A 24,702-nucleotide genomic window follows, 5' to 3' on the forward strand; every position below is an offset into this window, starting at 1 on the left:
GTATTATCTTTTGACTGAGGTCTACCCTTAACCTAGGACAAGACTTTAATCCTGAAATACACTTTCCATCTTCTGTATCTTTTCTGCTGTTTTGGATGTAATGACCCCAACTGACCTGGATTCTCAACAAATTTTCTTTTAGTGAAATTGTGACTTCTATGGGTTCAAATGTCACCTCTATCCAGATTATTCTTGCTAAGTAGTTGGACTATTTATGTTTTTAGTCTCCTCAGGATATGCTTTTTTGTTGATCTTCTACCTGAAATTTTCTAGTGATTTCTATCAGAGCTGGGAATGATTCCTGATTCCCTTGGTTCACAATCTTAAAGGTAACATCAAATTCAGATTCCTATAGTCAGCACCAAACTTGAGTAGGGAATACATTCTTGTAGGATACTGATTTATAGAATGAGTAAAGGTAGGAGAATTTAAGGAAAACAAGGGGGAAATCTGTTTAGGGTAAATGTCTAAAATCATCCCTGTGCAATGTTTTGGGCTCATTAGGGAAAGATTAGTTTTCTGTACTTCATTAATTGTTCTTACCCTCAATTTGAGGTTCATTTCTACTTTAACCAAATAGGTTTGGTTAGGTGATCATATTTTATAAAGGTACAGAGGGGAATATTTACAACTATCTCTGTTGCTCTTAATAAAATATGTTTTAATATGTATGACTATACTTGAGCTTTTGGCCAAGAATGTCGTTTTTGAGGTCTTTGTCTCTTGGTATCTGGTTGTTGCTAGAACCTAAAGTCATTCTTTTAAGAACTGACCCTAAATGCCATCAAACACTTTTTAAAGTATCATTTCATCAATTTTGGGCTATCTGCAAAGGAGAGTGCCATCTGTATCCAGATAAAGAGCCGTGGAGTTTGAACAAAGTTCAAGGACTATTCCCTTTAATTAGAAAAAAACCCAGATATCTTATTGTCTGATCTTGTTAACCCTTAGACTTCTTGTCTCTTTCTTAAGGATATGATTTCTCTCTCATCACACTCAGTTTGGATCAATGTACAACATGGAAACAAAGTAAAGACTGACAGATTGCTTTCCATGGGGGGTAGGGGGGAGGAAAGTAAGATGGGGGGAATTGTAAAACTCAAATAATATCTTTAATAAAAAACAATTAAAAAAAGAAAAAAATAAAGTATCATTTCATGCTATGCATACTGTAAGGCACATTGCGAACCCTTTTCATGGCAGCCTAACTAGGAATTGGTCTGTTTTCAATGAATTCATTTGATCATTGAGAAAAGCATCCAAAACCATTTTGAAAGTGAACATTGGCTTCTCATAAAAAGTAGCTGATTGATGCCAAGGGTCATAGTCTGTCCCCACAGAAGACTCAGGTTGGCATCACTTGTTAATTTCCTAGAAATATCTGGAATGACATAAAGCATTGACTAATTATGCCTTCCTCAGTTTCTTTTTTTAGACTTTTATTAAGGCTAAAATAAAACCCATCTTTGAAAAAGAGGTTTTAGCCAAAACAATGGAAACCATTTATGTATCTTGGCATATGCAAGAAACAGCTTTAACTCTCAGCTAAAAATGGTAAAATTATGTATATAGAGGTAAATGTGATAGCTCAGGTTAATATCTGATTCTCTATCAAACTGGCTAAAACTGTCATTAAATCTCAAGGCCAAAGGAATGGCTCCCTTGCTTAGGATTCTGAAGGGTGAGGATACCTATTCCCCTTCAAAAGTCATTACAATCACCTCCAGAAATATGTAAACATAAACAATAACCAAATTCTAAGAAGCTTTGTATTTTCCCCCTTTCCCCTAAATTCAAGAACTCTTGAATTTCCAAGACCTTAGAAATTGCTGTTGGGGGAGAAAAAGGATGTTCTAAGTTACTTTGCTGGATCTATATTGGCATTCAAATGGCAAGAATCAAGAAGCACAAGAATCTCTCCACAAGCAGAGCCATAGGTTGGTTAATCTGAACTCTATAGCACAATGAACTGGCAGAGAATTGGAAGGGGAAAATGAGTAGCTGGGTTTGATACTTTTATTTAGGATGGGTGACTTTGGCCAAGTCATTCATTTATTTATGAATTTAATCATTAATTGATCCATTTATTTGTGTGTGTGGGAGAGAAGAAGAAGAAGAAGAAGAAGAAGACGACAATGACAATGATGACGGTGATGATGGAGGAGGAGGAGAGAAAAGGAAAGGGGGAAGAGAGAAAGGGAGAGAGGTGGCAAAAAGAGAGAAAGGGAGGGAAAACATGGAGAGGAATGGAAAGAATTGGCTTGGATTAGTACAGAGGAATAAAACTCATGGCTGCTTCTAGCCCGTAAACTCCCCAGTTATGCTGACCAAATTAAAATGTAATTGGGAAATGTTTGACTAAATAAATAAAAATACAATACAACATAAATAATATTTGTTTGCAGTTTTCTAAATCTGTAGGGATTTATTTCTATTTGAGCTTTACACCACTAGTTTAGTGGCTACAGAGCTGACCTTGAAGCCAAAGAAATCTGGGTTTAAATCTCAATTCTGACACATATTGTCTACCTTATTCTGAGCAATTATTCAGCTTCTAAGCTCTTGAGCTCAGACCAAAATTGCAGAGAAGGTATCCACTTGCATGTAGAAGGAATTGCATTCTCCCTTTAGAGGAATTTCTCCAATCCACCAATGAAATCCCTTGTTCAATTACTATCCCTATTTTCTTATTTTTGGAGACATTGGAAGAGCAGAGGTCACTCATGGGCCTGATCCTCCTACTGATTGGCATGGGTGTTTGGAACTATTTCCTTTCTGACCTGAATTGGTTCATGCTCTCCTTGGGCAGTCTGATGGCCCCCTCACTCTGGGGCACCATAATGGTGCCAGATTTAATGCAGACACCCAATTCACTTTATCTCTATAGTAGCTCAGAACTCCCCAAATCAAGCAATCCATCAGCTTTGTGTGTGTGTGTGTGTGTAATATATATATATATATATATATATGTGTATATGTATATACACATATATATATATATATATATATATATAATACACACATACATATTTAAAGAGGAGTGGAAAGAGCACTGGAAATGAGGTTTCAGATCTTGGCAATGCTTAATGCTTAATCTCTTTGAACATTAGATAGCTAGGAAGCAATACAACATATGAAACCCATTTCACAGGAATGTTGGAAGAAAAGAACTTTAAAAAAACTTTGACATGGCATAGAACTATGAGTTATTTACATTTATGGTTTTTGAAAATATAAAAAAATGATGCAGTGGATGGAGTGCCAAGCCTAAAGTCAGAAAGACTTGGGTTCAAATGTGGTCTCAGATACTTACTAGTTGGGTGACCTGGGTTAAGTCACTTTATAGCTATTTTTCTCAGTTTCCACATCTGTAAAATGTGTTGGAAAAGGAAATGGCAAATCACTGTAAGAATATTTGCCAAGAAAATGTATCCCTGATGAGTTGGAAATGACTGAAAAATGACTGAACAATGACAAAATGTAGCCTCAGTAATTAATCCTTGACTAGAGAAGCTTTCTTTCCTACTCCTTATTCCCACTGCTAATCTGTATCCAATGATTTGGAATGAATAGGAAGCCTCTTCTCAATTACCTGGAGCTACAACAGTCCTGTAGGTGATTACTTACTTAGAACAGATTCTTTCAGAAAAGTTCTAGAGTCTGGGAAAGGGGTGACATTCAGAAGGTGTTACCTGGATGTTCCTGAATATGAAGAGGAAAAGTAGGTTCAGTTGTTAGTGAATTTGCTTGTGACAGGGCTTGTGACACAAGGCCTGGAATGTCTTTTGGGCAGAATTAATAGGAACAGCTTTAAATTTTAAATAGTGAAAACAAAATTGTTTTCCTAGAAAGATTCATTTGTTCATAAATGAACTTCTTCCCAGTATAAAATAATAAATATTATCTAATCACAATCTCAGATACTAAAAATTTGGCTTTAGAAAAGGCAGCTCATTTTGGTTCATTTTGTGAGGAGTTCAAGTATATTGCACAGTTGTACTTGTAACTAAGGTAAACTTTTAAGGGAACAAATGCAAAATGCAAGGCAGGATTAGATTGGACAAGGACATCCAGGAAAGCTTTAGTGTATTTTGAGCTTTTCAGAGGAAAGGCACTACATAAAGCCTACATAATCCGATAATGTCTGGCTCATTATTATCCCTCCACCGCTTCATCACTGTCTTGGATGAGATTTCTATCTACCAGACCAAGAAATACTATAGGAGAGTTAGATATTATGAAGAAATAGATTAATAGAAATAAATTTCTTAGTTGGTTCATGTGACCCATGTGTCATGTGGTCTCGCTAACTAGAAGAATCATTTCCATAAACAAACATTTACTTCCATGTACCTGTTTCCTACTGTATTTCTTTGTCTTATAGATGGCACTCAGGATTAGATCAAATAGTAATAATACAAAGTTTCCTAGCAGGAGATCAACTAGGAAATATAACTAACCACAATAATAGTAACACATGCAATATAATTCAAAATTATGAGATGGGAATGAGGTCCTCAATAAATGTTTGTTGACTGAATACATAACTACTTAAATTTGGAAGCATTTTGGAACATATAATAACCAATCTAATCTAATGCATTAGTACTATAATTAGCACATATCAGGCAGTCCCTAAAAATAGTAGTGCTCTCTGAGTTGATCTAATTTGATCAAATTTTACAGAGTAGAAAAACAGATTCAGAGGAACAAACTTGACTTTCTCAAAGTCTTGCAGGAAATAAGTCACAGAACCAGGTGTTTGATTTTAAAGCTAGTACTGTTACCATGTTGCCTTCTATCATGCCATAACAAAATACAATAGAAAGCAAGTCTGGCATATTGATACACTGATCAATGTGGCAAAGCACTGGTGGGGGGGAACTTGCTTGTTCCCTCAGCCACTCTGAAATCAGTTATCAAAATCTCTGCTTATAGCTCCATGAGGGGCACAAATGACAAAAGGAGGGAATGTCTAAAAAAAAAGAAAACAATGCTGAAGGAATAAGATGTTTGTAAATGAATGTGTTGAATATGGCTAATAAAGTGAATTAAAGATCTTAATTCAAGGAGGTAAAAAATAACTTTCTTGTTTCACTAAGATTTGATGGGAAAGGATTCTTGCTACAGCACTGTGCTCAGTCTGGGTGCCTTATTTTAGGAAGGATTTTGGAAAGTTAAAATGTTTCCATAGGACAGTAATCAAAATCAACGAATCAACAAATCAGCAAGAACTCATTAAAATTCTACTAAGGGCTCAGCACTGTCAATGTGATATGAAGATTGACTGAAGGAAACTGAATGTTTAGCCAGGAGAAGAGAAGGCTTAGAGGGGACATGATCAAAATCTTCAAAAGTTAGAGGTGCCTTCAAGAGCTGGTTGGTCCAGGGGCAGCTAGGTGGTGCAGTAGATAGGGCACTGGCCCTGGACTCAGGAGGACCTGAGTTCAAATTTGACCTCAGACACTTAATAATTGCCTAGCTGTGTGGCCTTGGGCAAGCCACTTAACCCCAATTGCCTTAAATTTAAAAAAATAAAAAAAGAGTTGGTTGGTCCCAGAGAGCAGAAGTAGAAGAAAGGTTGTTGAAAAGCAGCTTTTAACTCAGTGTAAAGAAAAACTTTTCAATAATCAGAGCTGCTTAGCTGCCTAATAGGCACTAAATATGACATTGTTGGAAGGCAGAAATGGGATCTAAAGGGACTCTGACAGGTGGAAATGGTAGACTCCAGGGACCAAGATGTGACTTGATAAGGACGAATTAAAGCGGCTGTACAAATACAGTATGGAGAAAACAGAGGGAAAGCAGTTGATGTGAGAAAGACCTAGAATCTTTTATCGGTTGGAAGCTCAATGATTCACCAGTGTGATGCAGTAGCTGAGAAAGTTAACATGATCTGAGGCTACCTTAATACAAGAATAATGTCTAGAGCAAGAGAGTGGATCAGATTTTTCTGTACTCTGTCCTGGTCAGGTCATGACTGGTGGAGTGTGTTCCATTATCAGCGCCACATTTTAGAAGAGATGTTGATAAATTAAAGTGAATTCAGAGAAAGATAAACCATTTCATAAGAGGATTGACATAGCCTGGAAAAGAGAAGATTTGTGGTGATAGTGGGGGTGGGTGAGAAGGAGAATCTGATAACTCTTTAGCAATGTGATGATTGTTAAGTACTTATTAACACAGTTCCTAGCACATGGTATACATTTAATATGTGCTTGTCCCTTCCCCTCCTTCATGCAACTTTTTCTATTTGATCTTGAAGAAAAGAACAATGGCAAATATGCAATATGTACATGGAATTTTTCAACAAGTAGACATGCTCCAAAAGGGAACGGACTAACCTAGAAAATAGTGTGTTTCCCTTGAGGTCTTTAAGCAAAGCTTTGATGGTTACTTGCTCGGGGTGTTGGAGATAGGATATGTTTTGTGGGCTGGGAATTGGACTAGGTTATTTCGTATGTCCTTTATAATTCTGCAATTCCACGACTCTGTGATTAAGGTTGCAATACCTGCTCCTGTTGTGCTCCCCACTAGGGGTCTAGTAGAAGAGGCACAGTTAGTGGAAATCTGGCATCTGAACCCACAACTACTATGTTTTTTACTCTCTACTTAGCTAGCAACCATGTCCAAGAGTTAATGGGAAAATATGTAGCATAACATGTTGGGACTAATATATTAGTATTCCAAGACAAAAGCAGAAAAATATTATCTTTTGATGCTATAAACAGATTGCCACTCTTCTCATCATTTGTTTTATTTAATTTTTAGGTTAAGAATGAAACAATAAATCATGCTTTTAATATCTCACTATAGGAAGCAGATAGATCCCATGAATACATGGCAACTTTTTATATTTCAGGCATAGCCTTAATATATTTCAGCATAGCATGACAATGCTGTCAGTCATAGGCATATAAGAGAACTTGTTACATGAAACACAATTAATCCGTAAGTATTATGAATAACAAAGTATAAGAAAGTAATGCCTAAGGACTTTAAAAACTTAAATACTTCTAATATTTAGAGACTGTGAGGATAAAGATCATCTATGCAAAAAAGTATAAATTCTGGAAATTCCTGTTAGAAAAGTTTTGAAAATATGCCTTATGTGACAGAATAAATGTCTATATAAAATCAGCCTCTGTAAGTTTCATGAACCTTACCATCATTTTGCATGCAGGGAGTTGGATTTTTTGGCTATGGAAATTCTAAAGACTTTTCAATTCAGATAAAGAAATATTTATTAAGCTTCTATGAAGTGCTAAAACCTTGTGCTGGATACTGGGAATGCTGTACAGCAACAAAAACAAAAAAACCCCTTTAAGACCTTACATTCTATTATCTATTATATTATAGAGGGGATGTAATCTGCATTGGTTGAAGAAACACTCACAAAGAAAAAATAATGGACACCTGAAATATCAAAGTCAGATATGAATAATGTTGAATCCTCATATTTTCCACATATGGCTCCTATTGAATTCTATGTATATGAATTTTCATTTTTTCCTGATGCCACATTACTGCATATTTTCTAATAGAAAATTATCTGAGTCTATTCATTATAAATAAACTGCTTTTCAGAAATAGTAAATTAGTTTTACCCCAGGGGATCCCCATAAAAATTAGCATTGCTAGAACTAGCCATCCCTGTTTCTCAGTCTGGGGTGCCTAGATCTGCAGAGGAAGTGTCTAGTGTTCACTCAGGATCTGAAAAATTTTTTGTGACCCCCTGCCCCCCTCCCTATTTAAGCTCATCTTACAATGCTTACAAGAAATTGAAGACAGACTAGGATGAGGCTTTTCAAGCCACCAGGTTTTTAAGTTGATCCTTGTCATTATGCAATTTGCTCTTATGTGGAATATGGTATAATGGGTCAGTTTTTGGATTCTGTCCCAGGGTTCTAATCACCAAAAGGACCTCATTATAATGCAGTCTCACTTACAATATGGGGTCTGAGAATTGTACTTAATTTAATGAGGCAGGAACTGGATAAATGGTATCCTTGTGTCTTGGAAGAATTAATGTAACCTATAAAGGGGTTTGACTTATAGCAGTAAAATAACTAAGACACTGGGGAAATTGGGCTAATGTCTTCTAACCTTTAGTTCACAGTTCTACCACAAATTGTGATGCTTTGTACCAAGAACAGAATTAAAAATATAAGCTTAAGCTAGGGTTTCTATTTACCTTGTAGTATTGTAAAATTCTTGATGAGTTGACCATGCTTGGAGTCTACTAGTTTCATTTCTTCCATGATCACCGACAAGTTGGCTACTTCAATATCTAACCTAGATCTCATAACATCCTGTTGCATCCTGAGAGTCGTAGAATCCAAACGAATGTTGGCCAGTGTATTGTTCAAGGAAGTTAGGTCATCTGTGTGTTTGGTTAAGGTGTCTGTACAAGTTGTCCTGACATCATTCAGGTTGCTGGTCAGCGTCCGCAAGTGGTGGGCTGTATAGCTGATGTTGCTAATAATGTTAACTATATCTGTTTCAAAGAGCTGAAATCGTTCTTCTAGCTGATTAAACTTGGTGGTAGTTCTATTCTCTGACTCTTTGTGGTAGTCTTGAAGGTCTTTCAGATTCTGTTCATTGGCTTGTGAGATAGTAGTGATATTGTCCAGTTGGCCATTGAAAGAGTTAAGTTGACTATTCATATCCTCTAGAGTATCATTGTTAGCTTTGGCTAAGGCAGAGTTGTTGGCAGCCAGCATTTGCAAGTTCTGTACTTTTTCCTTAAGCCAATCAGTGTCCTTCCTTGCTTGAAGGAATACCTGTTGCAGATTTTGGAAATCATTCTTAATTCGCTGGATAGCTTGGCTTGTGTCATCCACAGACCTTTGTAGACTGCTAATTAAGTTCCTTTGTTGCACTTGTGTTAGATTCAGGTTGTTTAGGTTCATGATGACCACGTTGTGTGAATGCATTTGGCTCTGCAAGTTTCCCTGGAGAACACTTGTGTCTTGCTGTAGATTGTTGACATAGCCATTGTAAGCCTGGAGGGTTTTGTTGACAGTGGTAATGAGGAAAGAGTTATTCTCCAATGTTTCTTTCATTTGGCTTTGCCTGTCATCCAATATATTCCCACTCTCCTGTAGCTTCTCTAATGCATCCTTATTCTTGCTAGTTTTCTCTGTAATTTCACGAAGTTGTTGTCTAAGGTCTAGTATATCTGATCTGAAGGAGGAAAGTTCTGTGTTGGTGCTCACAGCTTTTTGCCCAGTTTGATCTCCTGGAATAGAAAATATTATTAATGAGACATAATGTCATTGAAGGGAATTAAAATAACAGAATTTATGGCTGATTTTTTGGGTCTGATTTTTAATTGACATGCACTAGTTTGCATAAACTTTGGGACATATGATCTGGGAATGCAGAGATTTGGATCTATATGCATGAAAACCATGTGTTCCCAAACTATGTAGCTAAATCTCAAGAATTTCCAATGTTAGAATTGCCAAAAATCTATGGTTAAATGACTGCCCTCAAAATTTTCCCTGCTCTAGGTCAAAAGGTAGGATATCGTGAGTTGAAATAAATTCTTGCTCATTAGTCATCAGAAATATTTTTTCCTCTGGATACAAAAATGGAGAAATAGAATTTGCTAATCCTCTTTTAGATAAGAAAGTAATCTATGTAATTGTTATTTATAATTGGAAGCATATTTAAATAAGCTTATAGGGTAGTTAGGTGGCACAGTGGATGGAGCACCAGCCCTGAAGTCAGGAGGACTTGAGTTCAGATCTGACCTCAGACACTTATTACCTAGCTGTGTGGCCGTGGGCAAGCCACTTAACCCCATTGCCTTGCAAAAAGACAAAACAAAAAAACAAAACAAATAAACAAGCCTACAGAGTCTTTAATAAAGACCATTTAATGAAGGGCATTTATAGCACTTTAAGATCAAGACTGGTCTTGGATATCTTTATAGCTTCATTTCAGATACTTAGTTTTTTTTAGGTTTTTGCAAGGCAAATGGGGTTAAGTGGCTTGCCCACAGTCACACAGCTAGGTAATTATTAAGTGTGAGACCGGATTTGAACCCAAGTCCTCCTGACTTCAGGGCCGGTGCTTTATCTACTGCTCCACCTAGCAGCCCCATCAGGACTGGTCTTAAGATTTTATTTGGTCTACTAAAGTATTTATTGGATCTATTTCCAAACCAATCCTTAGCTTTAAATTTTTCTGAACTGCATCCAGTAGAAAGACTACTGACAATGCAAAATCTAAATATTATTCTGGTTGCCTGTAAGTGTATAAGAATTCTACTAGAAAAAGCTTTACTCATTTATGCAAATTAGAATTAGAGGAGTAAGTTTTGTTTTATTTGCAGATTACCTAATTTCTTTAGACCACTTTCCACTTCCGTGAGTTTCTCGTTGTATCTTAGATGCGATGTCTCCATGCCACCTGTGACATTGTCCATTTTCTCTACAACTGATATTTGGAAAATAATACATTAGTATGAATCATCCTTTATTCAAGCTTGATTTTTTTTGTTGTTGTAAGATGGGCTACTGTTTCATTAAAGTAACACACTGGAATATTTACAACCTAATGAATAGTGATAGATACAGAATGGAGCAAAAACTAAAGTAATCAGGTTCATATAAGGAAAAACAAATGATGAATCCTTGGCTTTGATTATCTTAAAACCCTTGAGGTAGATGAATAAGAGGATATTTGACATTTTCATAGCACTTTATAATTCCAAAGAACCTTCACAGTGTTTTGTCTCATTTATTTTTTGCAATACTATGAAGTAGCTGTAGCAAGTATTATTAGTTTCATTTTTCAGATGAATAAAAAATGCAACTCTGAAACATTAAATGATGTGCCCAAAACGGTACAACTAATAGATGGCAGATCTGGGACTCAAATACAGGTCTTCTGACTCTCAGTGTACTTTTCATTTTGCCACTTGAAAATATTATATTCTCTTCTGCTCTGGGATACTTTGCTATGTCTTGGATGTTTTGCACTTGGCTGGACCTGACTTCATTTTAATATGCCATGGGAATTCCCACCAAATATCATATTCTATCTAGAATTTAAAATGTTTCTTTAGTACTTAGGCACCAAACTTGTGGCTTATTTAGGAAACAATTTTCATCTATAAGTCTATCTTATGATCCTTCCTAACATATCAGGCTGCTGGGACATGCTTTTTGAATAGGACAGATCATTGACTGTCAGAAATGTTATCCCATTCAAGGGATAACAAGCCTCTTTTGCAATAGAAATGAGAAAGCAGTATTTGACTTTCTAATTCTGTGTTTTTAGTCAGTCAACAAGTTTATTATACATTAGACAATGTGCTAACAATTAAGAATATAGACAAAATCTCCTTGTCTTCAAGGAGAACAAATTCTAAGAGTTGTAGGGGAAGACAACATGCAAATTATATATAAGATTCATGAACCCAGAGTGACAGAAAAGATTATCTGGTCAAAGCCACCCTATGACTACTCTGCCTTTAGCTACACACTGTTCCTCTGTTAGTGGGAACAAGCCAGAATGATTTGTTGAAATCTCAGCTAATGAAAGTACCAGTAGTCAGAAAAAGAAGGCTGCCATCCATAATAGAATTGTGAACAAAAAACTGATGGTATTGGGATCTGGAGCCTATGTATTTCTCCTCTCAAGGTCAGGGATGGATCAGCATTTGGGGACTAAGTCTCATAGTTTGCTCCAAGCAGGAGATGAAATTTTCCTTTTGCTTGATCTTAGAGGGGAGAAAACAATGAGATTAAAAAATTGAATTTAGTCTTTCCCCTAATTCCTCAGTTTGGAGGGTATCTAAAGATGGTTTAAAAACTTCCAAGTCTGGGAGAAGATGTAGATACATAGCCTGTATGGTAGTTGTTTAAATATGTTTGCAATTTTATTCCTTTTCCTGATTCCAAAAAATATGTCATGGGGCATTGCATTGAAGAACTGATGCAATCTCCCAGGTGGAAGAGACTAGGGAACCTACTTCCAGAAAGGCATGATGAGATGGAAGTGACCTGTTCCCCAATTTGGAGGATTTGTTCCTGAAGTTGGTTAGGGTCTGCTAATCCTATGTTGATTGACTGCATAGCCAGAACTAGTGTGCATTCAGAAGGGCAGCAGGATGTAATCATCCAGGGTCAGTTTTTTTGACTTTTAATTTTTTCTCACAGATGAGATCTAGTAAAGAGGCAGAAACTACTGAAAGTTCTGGTGGGAAGACAGATCTCAGTCCATTATCTCCCCCATGAAACTGCTCTGATATGGCCTTTGAGTGAGTACATTGTCTCTGTTATTATCTATTTTTTGTCTTTAGGTGAAGGAGATCGGTGAGGATGTGAATTTGATATCTTTGAAAAGATCAGGAGACAAATCATTAGGGAACTCTGATATCTACAATCCATGAAAACTTTGGTAACCAAAAAGTCCAGCAGTGGGGTCCTGAGGAAGGAGCTGAATGATCCAGCCTAGTTTATTAGTGGGATTGAATCTAAGACCAAGACTCCTCGTGGGCTATACTGAATATAGAAATGTAGAAGTTACATTAAGTGTGAGCCCATTTTCCCCAAAGACTGAAGTTTTATGGGGGAGAATGTGCCCTTAGGAGTTGGGGAAATATTTGGACTTTGTTCTTATATCTTTTCATATTCTTGCTATACTTTTTGTGAAAGTTAATTGATATTAGTTGGTTAAATAGAATTGGAGCACTCATTACTGCTGTGTGACCATGGGGAGGGGAACAATGAAATGGGAGGAGGAATTCCATCAGATGGTATTTGAGAAAGAAACCCAACCTATCCAAAGGTACCCTGAGAATCCTGAAGTGAAATATAGTCTTCCTCAATCTGGAAGATGGAATGTAGAGCCATCACTGCAAATTGGTAAGTAAAAAGCAGCATATACAGAGTCAAACACTTGTTTTTGGATTGTCCAGTTAATAAAACTATTTTACAGTAATATGAACAGAACTCAGGAAAAAATAGTAGATGATAGGAAGAGATGGGATTTTGTGGTAGGACTGATGCTTTAATTATTCTGAATGGCTAAATCCTTTTACTTAGCCTGGACAGTTCTTTTAGCATTTTTGCCATAGTTTCATTAAAAGCCTTATGGCAATGACCAAAGATCCTGGGAGTTTTAATACTTTCATTTCAATCTTTCATCATTCACTCTAGGACATCTCATTTTCCTAAAAAACAGCCTCTCAGATCACTATTTCTGAAAAGTCCCAACTGTGTTTCACTTCAGTTTCCACTCTGGCCATTTCCTCCATAACCTTGCCAATAGCACCTTAAAACTGGCACATTATTTCGTTCTTTCTATTAGGATGAGCTTCTTGAAGCAGAGACTATCTTTGTCTTTTTAAATATTATTTTATTTAATTTTTCTCCAATTACATGCAAAGATGGTTTTCAGCATTTATATTTTTGCACGTTTGAGTTCCACATTTTTCTTTCACCCTCCTTTCCCTCTACCTCCCCATGACATCAAGCAATCTGATGTAGGTTGTATATGTATAATTGTGTTTAATTATGTTTCCATATTAGTCATATTGTGAAAAGAGAATCAGAACTAAAGGGAAAAAACATGAGTAAAAGAAAAAAATCATAAAAAGTTTTAAAAAAATGAAAATAGTATGCTTTGGTCTGTATTCAGACTCCATAGTTTTTTCTCTGGATATGGATGATATTTTCCATCACAAATCTTTTAGAATTGTCTTTAGTCACTGGACTGCTGAGAGGAGCTAAGTCCATCATAGTTGATCATTTTGCAATGTCCAGAGGGATTGTCCTGCCTTTTTTTTGAATCTCTAATGCTTTGTGGTAAGAACTTAATAAATGCTTAAAAAATTATTCATTTGAGCCTCACAGCAACCTTATGACATAGACATCTTTAGTACATTTTTCAAATGATGAAACTGAAGTTCAATAAGATTAAGTGACTTGCCCATAGTCACACTGCTGCTGTAAGATTAGATCCTAGGTCTTTTTAACTTCAGGTTCAACACTACCACCATGAAAATATTATTTCATGCTTCCAGCTGAATACCAATGTGACCTCTCAGTTGGTTACAATAGATTTTTTAAAAAAAGAATGTTTTTCAGCATAAACTTTAAAAAAATTTATTTATTAATTATTTTTGGTTTTTGTTTTCTGCAAGGTAATGAGGTTAAGTGACTTGCCCAAGGTCACACAGCTAGGTAATTATCAAGTGTCCAAGGCTAGATTTGAAGTCAGGTCCTCCTGACTCCAGGGCCGGTGCTCTATCTACTATGCCACCTAGTTGCCCCTTATTTTTTATTTTTTACCCAGCTAGGTAGAGCAAAAGATACAGTGTTGTTGGACTTGGAGTAAGATCAGAGTGCAAATCCTATCTCAGACACTTACTACCTGTGTAATCCTGGATAGGCTACTAGATCTTTCTAATTCTTAGTTTTTTCATCTGTAAAATGGGGATTAAAATAGCACTAATTTATGAGATTGTTATGAGGATCAAATGAAATAGCATGTAAAATGCTTTGCAAACCTTAAATAACTATAAAAATGCTAATAATTATCTTATTTTAAGCAAGTGAATATTTTATAGGTAATTTTTATTTCTCTGAATGTTCTAATAATTAAAAGAAGAAAGGGAAGCAAAATGAAAGATATTTGTGTCCAACTAACTTCCCTACAATGTCCCTGAGTAGCCATTTTATTGTCCTTCCTCTCCCCACCCAGTCCTTTCCATTAAGAAGATCCTCTGGTTCCAGTGTCTGGAAGGAGGAAGATGCAGTTTGACTTGAAGGTCATGGTGTTAGACTTAGCTCCTTAGGTAACAATGGCAAAAAATGGCTTTAGGGTGATTTTCAGATTTCAGAAAGACTCAGGAGAACTAAAATCTCTTGATTAACTTTGTATACAGCAATACACAAATATTATGTATTGATGAACTAGTAATATAGATCTATCCTTAATAATTTTCACCCTTACCTTATTTGTTTTTTTTATATGCACATTTCTTAGTCCCTAGGAGAAAAGTGTTATAACTGTCTCAGAAAAGCAAAAATAAAATTATTAAATTCTGGGCAGGAACAGGAAAAAAAGTTATAATGTTTACATGTTTAGATTCAGACTTGATTCTAAAGTCAAAACATGTGCCTTAGCCTTTGCTAAAACCGCAAGAAGGACCTTAAGACTAGCCTTACTTTGCTGGCAGTAAGTCTCCTCTAAATATGCTGATGGTCACTCATTTTTCTCCTCTTTATTTTTCTTCTATTTTGGTTTAAAGAGTCATAGAATTATTTTTAAAAAAGGAAGGAAAAAAAGAAAGAGATGCCTTGAATTTACCTAGTTTAAAAAAGAAAACATGTTTTAATGAGAGTATTAATTTTTACTTGGGCTGAGTAAAGGAACTACCTGTTTGCCCTATGTATAAAACTTAATGAGCTAGCTCTATGTAACCCCATTTCTATCTTTGTCTGTGTGTGTGTGTGTGTGTGTGTGTGTGTGTGTGTGTGTGTGTGTGTTTAAAATAGAACCTTAATGTAGAGCTCCAAACTTCAGGCTTGAGAGGATGGCAGCTTGCCTATTGCATACAAACAGCAGACTGGTTGTGATCCAGAACTAACACTTGCAGTAATATCTCACAACATTTTCTTGGTCTTTGTTATTAACTTTTTAACACAAAACATCTGTTATCTTACTCTAGAGACCACAAGTCTATCAGTCTATGACCTTTGTTGGATAACTCATGAAGAAAAAACCCCATCATTGATAGAAAAATGACATCAGCAGCCTAGTTTGTAGGGGCTCTTTTTTTTGTGGAAGCATTTGTTTCTTGAGGGAGCATTTCTCTTCCACATTATTGGTGTTTCAATGAGTGTACCAAAAGTTGGAAAATATTTTCAACTTGGCCCCTCTTCCACCTAGTTTTTTTTCCCCCAAGTACTCAGATGTCTCCCCTTCCCATAGCTTGGATAAAAATGTCAATTTTATCTTAATGTTTGTAAAATGCCTGATTTTTTTTAAATTTTAAATTTTAATTTTTTTTACAATTTCCCCCCCTAATCTTGCCCCCCCCCCCCCACCGTCCACAGAAGGCAGTCCACTAGTCCACACATTGTTTCCATGGTATACATTGATCCAAGTTGAATGTGATGAGAGAGAAATCATATCCTTAAGGAAGAAAAATAAAGTATTGTGCCTGATTGTTGCACTAATGGAATGAGCAACTCCATCAAGGTTGACCATCACCCCCATGTTGCTGCTAGGGTACACAATGTTCCTCTAGTTCTGCTCATCTCACTCAGCATCAGTCCATGCAAATCTCTCCAAGCTTCCCTGAACTCCCATTCCTCCTGGCCTCCAATAGGACAACAGTGTTCCATCACATACATATACCACATTTTGTTGAGCCATTCCCCAAATGAAGGAGATCTACTTAACTTCCAATTCATTGCCATCATGAACAGAGCTGTTATAAATAGTTTTGTACAAGTAATGTTCCTTTTTTTATACATTAGTAGAATATTCTTGTTTAAGAGTAAACATAATACCCCCCCCCCAAGTATAGAACCTAATGAGAATAAAGTAAAAGAAAGAAAAAAATGTGTTTCAGTCTGTGTTCTGATACTGTCCACTCCATCTCAGGTGGATCACATTCTTTATCATAAGTCAATCACAGAAGTTACTTCCATATCTTTCCACTGTTGCTGTTGTTGATTGTAATACCCTCTATCCATTCATCCCCACTACTATCTATTATATTTTCTCTCTCCTTTCATTCTGTCCCTCTTCTAAAATGTGCTGTAGGGTAGTTGAGTGGCACAGCGGACTGATCACTGACCCCAGAGCCAAGAGACCGTAGGCCAACGTACCACCCCTGAGACCCAGCAACCATCCTGCTTTGTGGTCCCAGACAAGCCACCCATTCCCAGCCCCTTGCAAGAAGTAAAAAAGAAAATGAATTATATCTGACTATTCTCTCCTATGATCTACCCTTTCCTGTATCACCCACATTCACTCTTCCCCTTTCCCCTTTCTCTTCTTTTTACTCTAGATGTCTATACCCTATTGAGTGTACATGCTGTTTCCTCTGAGCCATTTCTGATAAGAGTGAAGTTTCTCTCATTACCCCTCACCTTCCCCCCTTTCATATCATTGCAAAAGCTCATTGCAAAAAATATATCTTTTATATGAAATATCTTATCCTATTCCTCCTCTCCTTTTTCTTACTCCCATACATTTTCCTTTCACCCACTGACTCCATTTTTACATTATATTATATCTTCAAATTCAGCTCTCTCCTGTGCTTTTATCTATAAAAGCTCCTTCTACCTGCTCTATTAAATGAGAAGTTTCATGAGTATTATTAATATCATTTTTATATGCAGGAATACATGCAGCTCATCATCATTAAATTCCTCATATTTTACCCTTTTCCTCTGCTCTTTATGCTTCACCTGAGTCCTGTACTTGAAGGTCAAATTTTCTGTTCAGCTCCAGTCATTTCAACAGGAACATTTGAAATTCCCCTGTTTCATTGAAAGTCCACCTTTTACCCTGGAAGAGGATATTCAGTTTTGCTGGGTAGTTGATTCTTGGTTGCATTCCAAGCTCTTTTGCCTTCCAGAATATTATATTCCAAGCCCTACGAGCCCTTAATGTAGTTGCTGCAAAGTCCTGTGTGATCCTGACTACAGCTCCATGATATTTGAACTTCTGGCTGGTTGTAATATATTCTCTTTGACTTGGGGGTTCTGAAACTTAGTCAAAATATTCCTGGGGGATGGTTTTTTTAAATTTCTTTCTGGGGAAGATTGATGGATTCTCTCAATATCTATTTTGCCCTCTACTTCTAGGATATCTGGGCAATTTTCCTGTAGGAATTCTTTAAAAATGAGGTCAGGGCTCTTTTCCTGATCAGGTATCCCAATAATTTTTAAATTATCTTTCCTGAATCTGTTTTCCACATCAGTTGTTTTTTCAATAAGATGCTTCACATTTTCTTCTAATTTTTCAATCTTTTGGTGTTGAAGTATTGTGTCTTGACTTCTTGTAAAGTTATCAGCTTTCTTTAGCTCCATTCTACATCTGAGGGATTTGTTTTCCTCAGAGAGCTTTCTTATCTCCTTTTCTATCTGTTCTTTTAAAAGCATTCTTCTACTCAATAATTTTTTGAACTGTTTTATCCATCTGACCTATGCTGTTTTTTTTAACATGTTATTTTCTTCAGCATTTTTTTGGATCTCCTTGACTAAGCTGCTGACTTCTTTTTCATGTTTTTCCTGCATCTCTCTCATTTCTTTTTCCAATTTTTCTTCTATCTCCCTTACTTGATCTTCAAAATATTTTTTGAACTCTGTCATAGCCTGAGTCCAACTTTTGTTTTTCTTTTAGTCTTTAGATGCAGGAGCTTGTACTTCCTCATCTTCAGATTGAGTATTTTGATCATTCTTGGGATCATAGACAAAATATTTCTCAGTGGTGCTCCTCTTATTTCTCTGTTTACTCATTTCTCCAGCCTATGCTTGGTTTGGGGGTGCTTACTGAGCTTTTTATGTATTATTGGGACAACCCCCCCCACTGCTCTGTTCTGTGGGAGGCCTAGATTGCAATCAGAATCTGACTGTAGTCAGAGCCCCAGAATCCTGTTCCAGGGACAGAGGACAGACCTTGGAAGTCTTTCTCCATTCCTACCTTTGGTGGGCTGAGCACTCAGGGCTCAGCTACCTGGAGGTTCCTGCTTGCTGACTCCAGGCCTGCTTCTATTTCCTGGATCTGGGCTGCCATGGATGCTGCCCCTGCACTGAGTGCCCTGAGGACCTGGGCTTTGTGCTCACTCTGGCGGAGGTCTCCCAGCTGATCCTTCAAGTTGTGCCCGGTGCTCCCCGGGGTGCAAGTCAGGAAAATGCTTCTGCTGCAGGGAGCTACAGCTCCAGGCACCCTGAGGCTGTTTTGGGGAGGCTGAAATTTCTTCATTCTGGCAGGGTTGCCACTCTAACCCCATGGAGCGGAGTTTTTCCACTATTTTCCTGGTTACGCTGGGCTGGAAAATTGCCTCACTGGATCTTTCTGTGGGTTCTGTCTCTTGTAAATTTAGTTAGAATCATAATTTTAAGATTTTTGAAATATTTTGGAGAGAACACCTAGGAGAGGCTCTTCTTCTGTTGCCATCTTGGCTCTGCCCCTGTAACCATCTTGGCTCCACCCCTGATTATTTTTTACTTACACCTTCCTCTGCCTCCTTTACCTCCCCACCTTCCACACTATATCTATCCTTTAATTCCTTGTTCAAGTTTTATCTCAACCTCAAAACCTTCTGCAACTCTTCTACTACACTGATTTCTCTTCCTGAATATTTGTAACATTTTTTTATTTGTATCCTGACACAATACTTTTAGGATCACAGGAGCATAGATGTAGATCCAGAAGACATATAAGAAGTCTAAAGTGAAAACTGAGACTTATTGAGATTAAATTACTGGCTCAAAGGCATGTATATATTAGGTATTTGAGGTAGGATTTGAGCTCAGCTCTTCCTGTCTCTCAGTACTTTACCATTATGAAAAGATATATATTGATAAATTTTGTTTCAATACATTCTTCAAATCCCTAAAATATTCCCTGTTGAATACTCCTAGTGTGCATTTCTTGAAATATTTATGTAAAATGACAAGAATGAGTACTTAAGATTTGTACTCCAGTAGTTTCTTACTAAAAAGGGAGGGGCAGGTGAATTGCCTTACAAATTAGTATCAACAGTGACCAATTTTTAAATATGAATTTGCTTAAAATTATTTTTATTCACTCTTCTCAATTATATTGTCATTCCTTCAAATTCAAGTTAAAGACATGTGACATATATAGCTCTGGATCTTTTAAAGGTCTATAAAGTTTCCTGAGATATGGAAACAAAAGGAAAATTTTAACTTAACATTTATTTACCAAGATTTAAACTCTCAAAGGAGTTTTATATAATGAACTTAGTATCCCAACAGTGTAAGAAGGGAGAAACATTTTTTTTCTAGTTCTCCTTAAAAAAAACTGTCAAAAGAAAAGCTGTCTTTATCGAATAGGAAATGACAGGAAGCAAAGGAAATTAAGTGATGTTGTTTGCCATGTACAGCATTACTAGCTGAAACTTTCTGGAAATATTTGTAAAAACAAAAATATCTTTTATGAACCATGTCAAATTGAAAATTTTATTTCTTCATTGTTGTGTACCTGTGGAAGTAAGTACAAGCCATTTTACAGGGAAAACACAAAAAAACTTCAAAAGTATTAAATTATTATTTCAATAAAAATAAAATTAAATGAGTACTGCATTTTTTCAATGACTTCTGTTTTTTAACATATAGTCATGTGTTTTTGCTATTTCCTTATTTATATTACATATCATAAGAAGCGATATGATGTGGTTGATAGAGAACTAGTTTTAAAGTCAGGAGAACCTGGATTCAACTCTCACCTCTCACACCTAATGGTTATGCAGTCTTGGGCAAATCACTTAAGTGTTCTAAGTCAGTGCCCTACCCAGCTCTCTAAGACTAGGTTACAGAACAGGGCTGATCTTTATGGCAGACAGTGGAAGTATAAACATCAATAACATTATAGATCTGTTAAAATATTTATTTTGACAATTACTTTTCCTAATGTTGAGCCAAACTTGCCTCCCTGAAAAATCTAACTTGATCACAGTAAAATAAAAAAAACACATAGCTATATTCTCTTTGTTAGTATTTAAAATTATTTTTGCTTCAATATGTATTTGTTAAATTAAAGGGCAAAGGAAAATGATGGTAGACATAAATAAAATGTAATATATTATCAATGATGTCTTAGACTCAATAAGTGTAGTGAGACTTTATCAAGAATTTGTCTGATCAAAAAAGAGATGGTGAACTAAGTGATATATTGTTACTCCAAGTTAAAGGATAAAACGAATACTTTCAATAAATTGGACAAGTTATTCATGGATTATTTTTGGGAAAATATGAATGGCAACCTGTACTGGTGGTAGCATTACACTCACTGATGAGATCATAGATTTTTCAAAGTACTAAAGCAAAAACATTGGACTCTAACCAATAAGATGGAATGAGGGAAATACAGGAAACAAACAAATAATAAGATTGTTTCATGGCATGAATTCCAACAACAGCTGTATTATAATCCTCTGGTTTATGTATTTAAGTACAGATCTTTGGACCAATTCTTATTTAATGACTATTTCTATTTTTGACAAAATCAAAATCTTTATGTGATTGTTGAACCATTATCAATGATCTCTGAATAATTGTGGAGAATGAGGAAGGTGCTACATGATTAAAGATGGGCAAAATGATCTGGGTTTTCCAACAAAGAAAGAAAATGGAACCTGCAAATGACAGGTCAGTCAGATTGATTCCAAAATCCTGTAATGTATTATTAAAATGATATTAAACAGTGAGGAAAAAGAATTGCAGATCACAAAGAGGAAAATGACTTCATTAAGAACAGATCAAGCTGGGCAGCTAGGTGGTGCAGTGAATAGAACACCAGCCCTGGAGTCAGGAGGACCTAGGTTCAAATATGGCCTCAGACATTTAAAAAAAAATTGCCTGGCTGTGTGACCTTGGGCATGTCACTTAACCCCATTGCCTTAAATAAAAATTAAAAAAATTTTTTTTTAAAAAAGAACAGATCAAGCTAGACTCATTCTTCTTTTCTCCTTCTTTCTGTGTCTGTGTGTCCATGTCTCTGTCTCTGTCTCTTTTCTTCTTCTCTTTTTTCCTCTTACTCTCTCTTTTCCTCTTCCTCATTCACCTTTTTCCCTGTCTCTCTTTCCATCTCTCCCCATCTCTTTATAGCATTTGACAAAGTATTTCATATTCCTAATATAGAAAACATAAAATCTTTGGGTTAAACCATATATCCAAAAAGAGTAGTCAATATGGTTTTTATGTAAACATGGAAGGATGACTCCATTGTACAGGTATCAAAGCCTTGACATATTTATCAATAACTTGAATAAAACCATAGATTATATTCTTCCCAAATTTGCTGAGAGAAATAATAAACACAGTGGATGATGGAGTCAGGATTCAAAAGAAATTTTACTAAGCCCTTGTGTTAATTTTAATAAGATGAAACTTAATAAGGATAAATATAAATTATAACATGGCTCCAAAAAATCTATCTTTCAAAGTACAAGATGAAGGAGGCCTAGGCAGGGGGAAGATTATCTAACAATGTTAAAAGGATTTGAGTGGGCCACAAATTGAATATATCAATGGTTTGATGTGGCAGCCAAAGAAGAGGCTGTGATTTTTAAATTGTGTTGAGAATCATGGCTTCCAGGAATAAGGAGATGATAGTCCCACAGTACTGTGTTCAGATGAGATCATATTGGGAGTATTATATGTTTTGGGGGCCTCATTTCAGGAAAGGTTGAAAAACTGGAGAACCTCTAAATAGTGAATAGTTCCAAGTTCATTCCATTCAAGTATTAGTTGAAGGAATGGGGTATGCCTAGCCTAGAGAAGAAAAAACTCAGAGGGGGTCAGAACCATTCTCTTCAAAATTGAACCTGAGATTTGATTTCAAATGTGAACCCAGACATATATATTCATATATATATATATACATATATTCATATATACATATCTATATCTATATATCTATATCCATCTATCTATCTACACACACACACACACACACACACACACACACACACACATACTTTGGAACCCTGGGCAAGTTACTTGATCTCTGTCAGCCTCAGTTTTTTCCCCTCTTAAAAAGGAAAATAGTACTATTATTTTAGTATGTAGTAGTAGTAGTACTACTTTCCAGGGATATTGTAAGGATAAAATAAGATAATATTTGTAATATGCTTTACAAACCATAAAGTGCTAAGTTCTTATTAATTTTACTAGGAACAATAAATAGAAGGGCAAAAAGCAAATTTAATCTTGTAAAGGGGGAAAAAATTTCTTAACAATGAGAATTATCCAAATGTGGAGCAGCCAGTAGAGGAGTTCTACTTCCTAGAAGTCTTTGAGTAAAGGCTCAATAACATTTTTGTCTATTATATAGCTTAGAAGGAATTTTTTTTTTTACATATGGGTTTTACTAAATGGTCCATGAGATCTCCTATGACTTGAAAAACTGTTCCATTGGTTTTCTTGACTAATAATTAAAAATACTAAGGAATATCTGTTAGTTATATGCTTATGTGTTTTAGATCAGTAATAATTCATTATCTACCTTTTGAAACCTTTGTCTTTTGACAAAGTTCAATCCAAGATCCACCTCTGTTTTGAAACCTTTCCTGACTTCCATCCATTTGCTCAAAATGATTCCTTCTTTCTCAAAGTACACCTTGTAGTAATTTATCTGAGTATATGTTATGTTCCTCCTTATAGAGGTGGGGCTGTTTTGTCTTTGCATCTCCCTTAACACTTCACACAGTACCTTGAAGACTATAGGCGCTTAATATATGTTTGCTGGATTGGATTGAATTGCAGATTAAATAACAGGAGGTTTATTTTATTTTTTTACTCTCGTGTACTGTTGAACTCCAAAGGTTGGGGGGAAGTGCACAGGTAATCACTTTTAGTGAAAGGTAACTACAATGCACAAACTTTATGAATTAGTGGTTTTCGCTCTTTTCCTATATTATCCAAGGAAAATGCAGTAAATAAAGTTTGTGAAGTTTGTGAAGCATAAATCATGTGCATATTGAGGACATCTTAAGTGAAGAGTTTAGAGGATTCCCTGCTCTTCACATAAACCTTTTGCTGTATGAAAGCTATTTCCAAAAAAAATTTGTCCAAATTTGGCTCTGTAGAAGGAAAGAAACAAAAGGGAGAATGGGTGGAGGTAAATGGGGAAGGTCAGGAGTTCCTTTGGAATATATTTCCTCAAGACTCAAGATTCAGAACATTCAGAACGAACAAATGATATCAAAATAAGTTATTGAGCTATTTGGATTAAGATTCTGCCTTTGTAATCTAGTTATTGAAACTGTCTCCCCATTGAGAAAGACCACAGCATAGGGATGGGATATGCAGATTTTTTCAAATACTGAACTGAAAAAAAAGAAAGTAGACTTGGACTACATAAGAATGTAGTGAGGAGATGCTTGCAGTAAAGGTCCAAAGGAAGCTACCAGGAGGTCTTTCTGTTCCCTATTTTCCTTTCTAAGGTTATAAAAACTGAAGAAGTAATATCTAAAAGCTGCAGAAAGTCTTACTTTTAGACTTTCCTTTGTGCTTAAAGAAGGCATAAAGTTTCTCTGAATTATTTCCTAACAAAACTAAAATTGACCGAATGTTAGACAGAGGTAAACTCTTCATAACTCCAAGAGCTTAATATATTGCTCTATAGGAGCCACTTATAGAAAGACTCAATAAAAGTTTAATTGAAACCTCTTGATTTTTAGTTCACTATTCATGGTTACATAGACTAAAAGAAATGGAAAGCTGGCTAATTTGATGAAGTTATTTTTAATCATTTATAACAAAATAAAGTTTTTTTGAAAATTTCCTGCTCTTTTTTTTGGAGGGGAGGGAAGACATTTTCAGGTGCCTCTAGTTCGTTCGTGTGTGTGTGTGTGTGTGTGTGTGTGTGTGTGTGTGTAGAAAACATTCATAATCTGAGAATTTATACTTGTTGTACCTCATTTTCTTAATTTGTAAAATACAGGTATCCTTTACTTAAGGAATAAAAGGCTGA

The 24,702-nt window shown here is 35.9% G+C and overlaps 1 protein-coding gene across 1 annotated transcript in view; it reads right to left on the reverse strand.

Annotated features, from left to right (window-relative positions):
• The window catches only part of COLEC12 (collectin subfamily member 12), a 235,700-nt gene that overhangs the window by 18,938 nt on the left and 192,060 nt on the right, over positions 1-24,702 (reverse strand). The window contains exons 4-5 of the mRNA XM_074208320.1: positions 10,348-10,446; positions 8,195-9,241 (exon numbers count right to left, since the gene is read on the reverse strand). Coding sequence (XP_074064421.1) covers positions 8,195-9,241; positions 10,348-10,446 — 1,146 coding nt within the window. The remainder of the gene's footprint in view (positions 1-8,194; positions 9,242-10,347; positions 10,447-24,702) is intronic.

This window comes from Macrotis lagotis, chromosome X (assembly GCF_037893015.1).
Source record: "Macrotis lagotis isolate mMagLag1 chromosome X, bilby.v1.9.chrom.fasta, whole genome shotgun sequence".
NCBI lineage: Eukaryota > Metazoa > Chordata > Mammalia > Peramelemorphia > Peramelidae > Macrotis > Macrotis lagotis.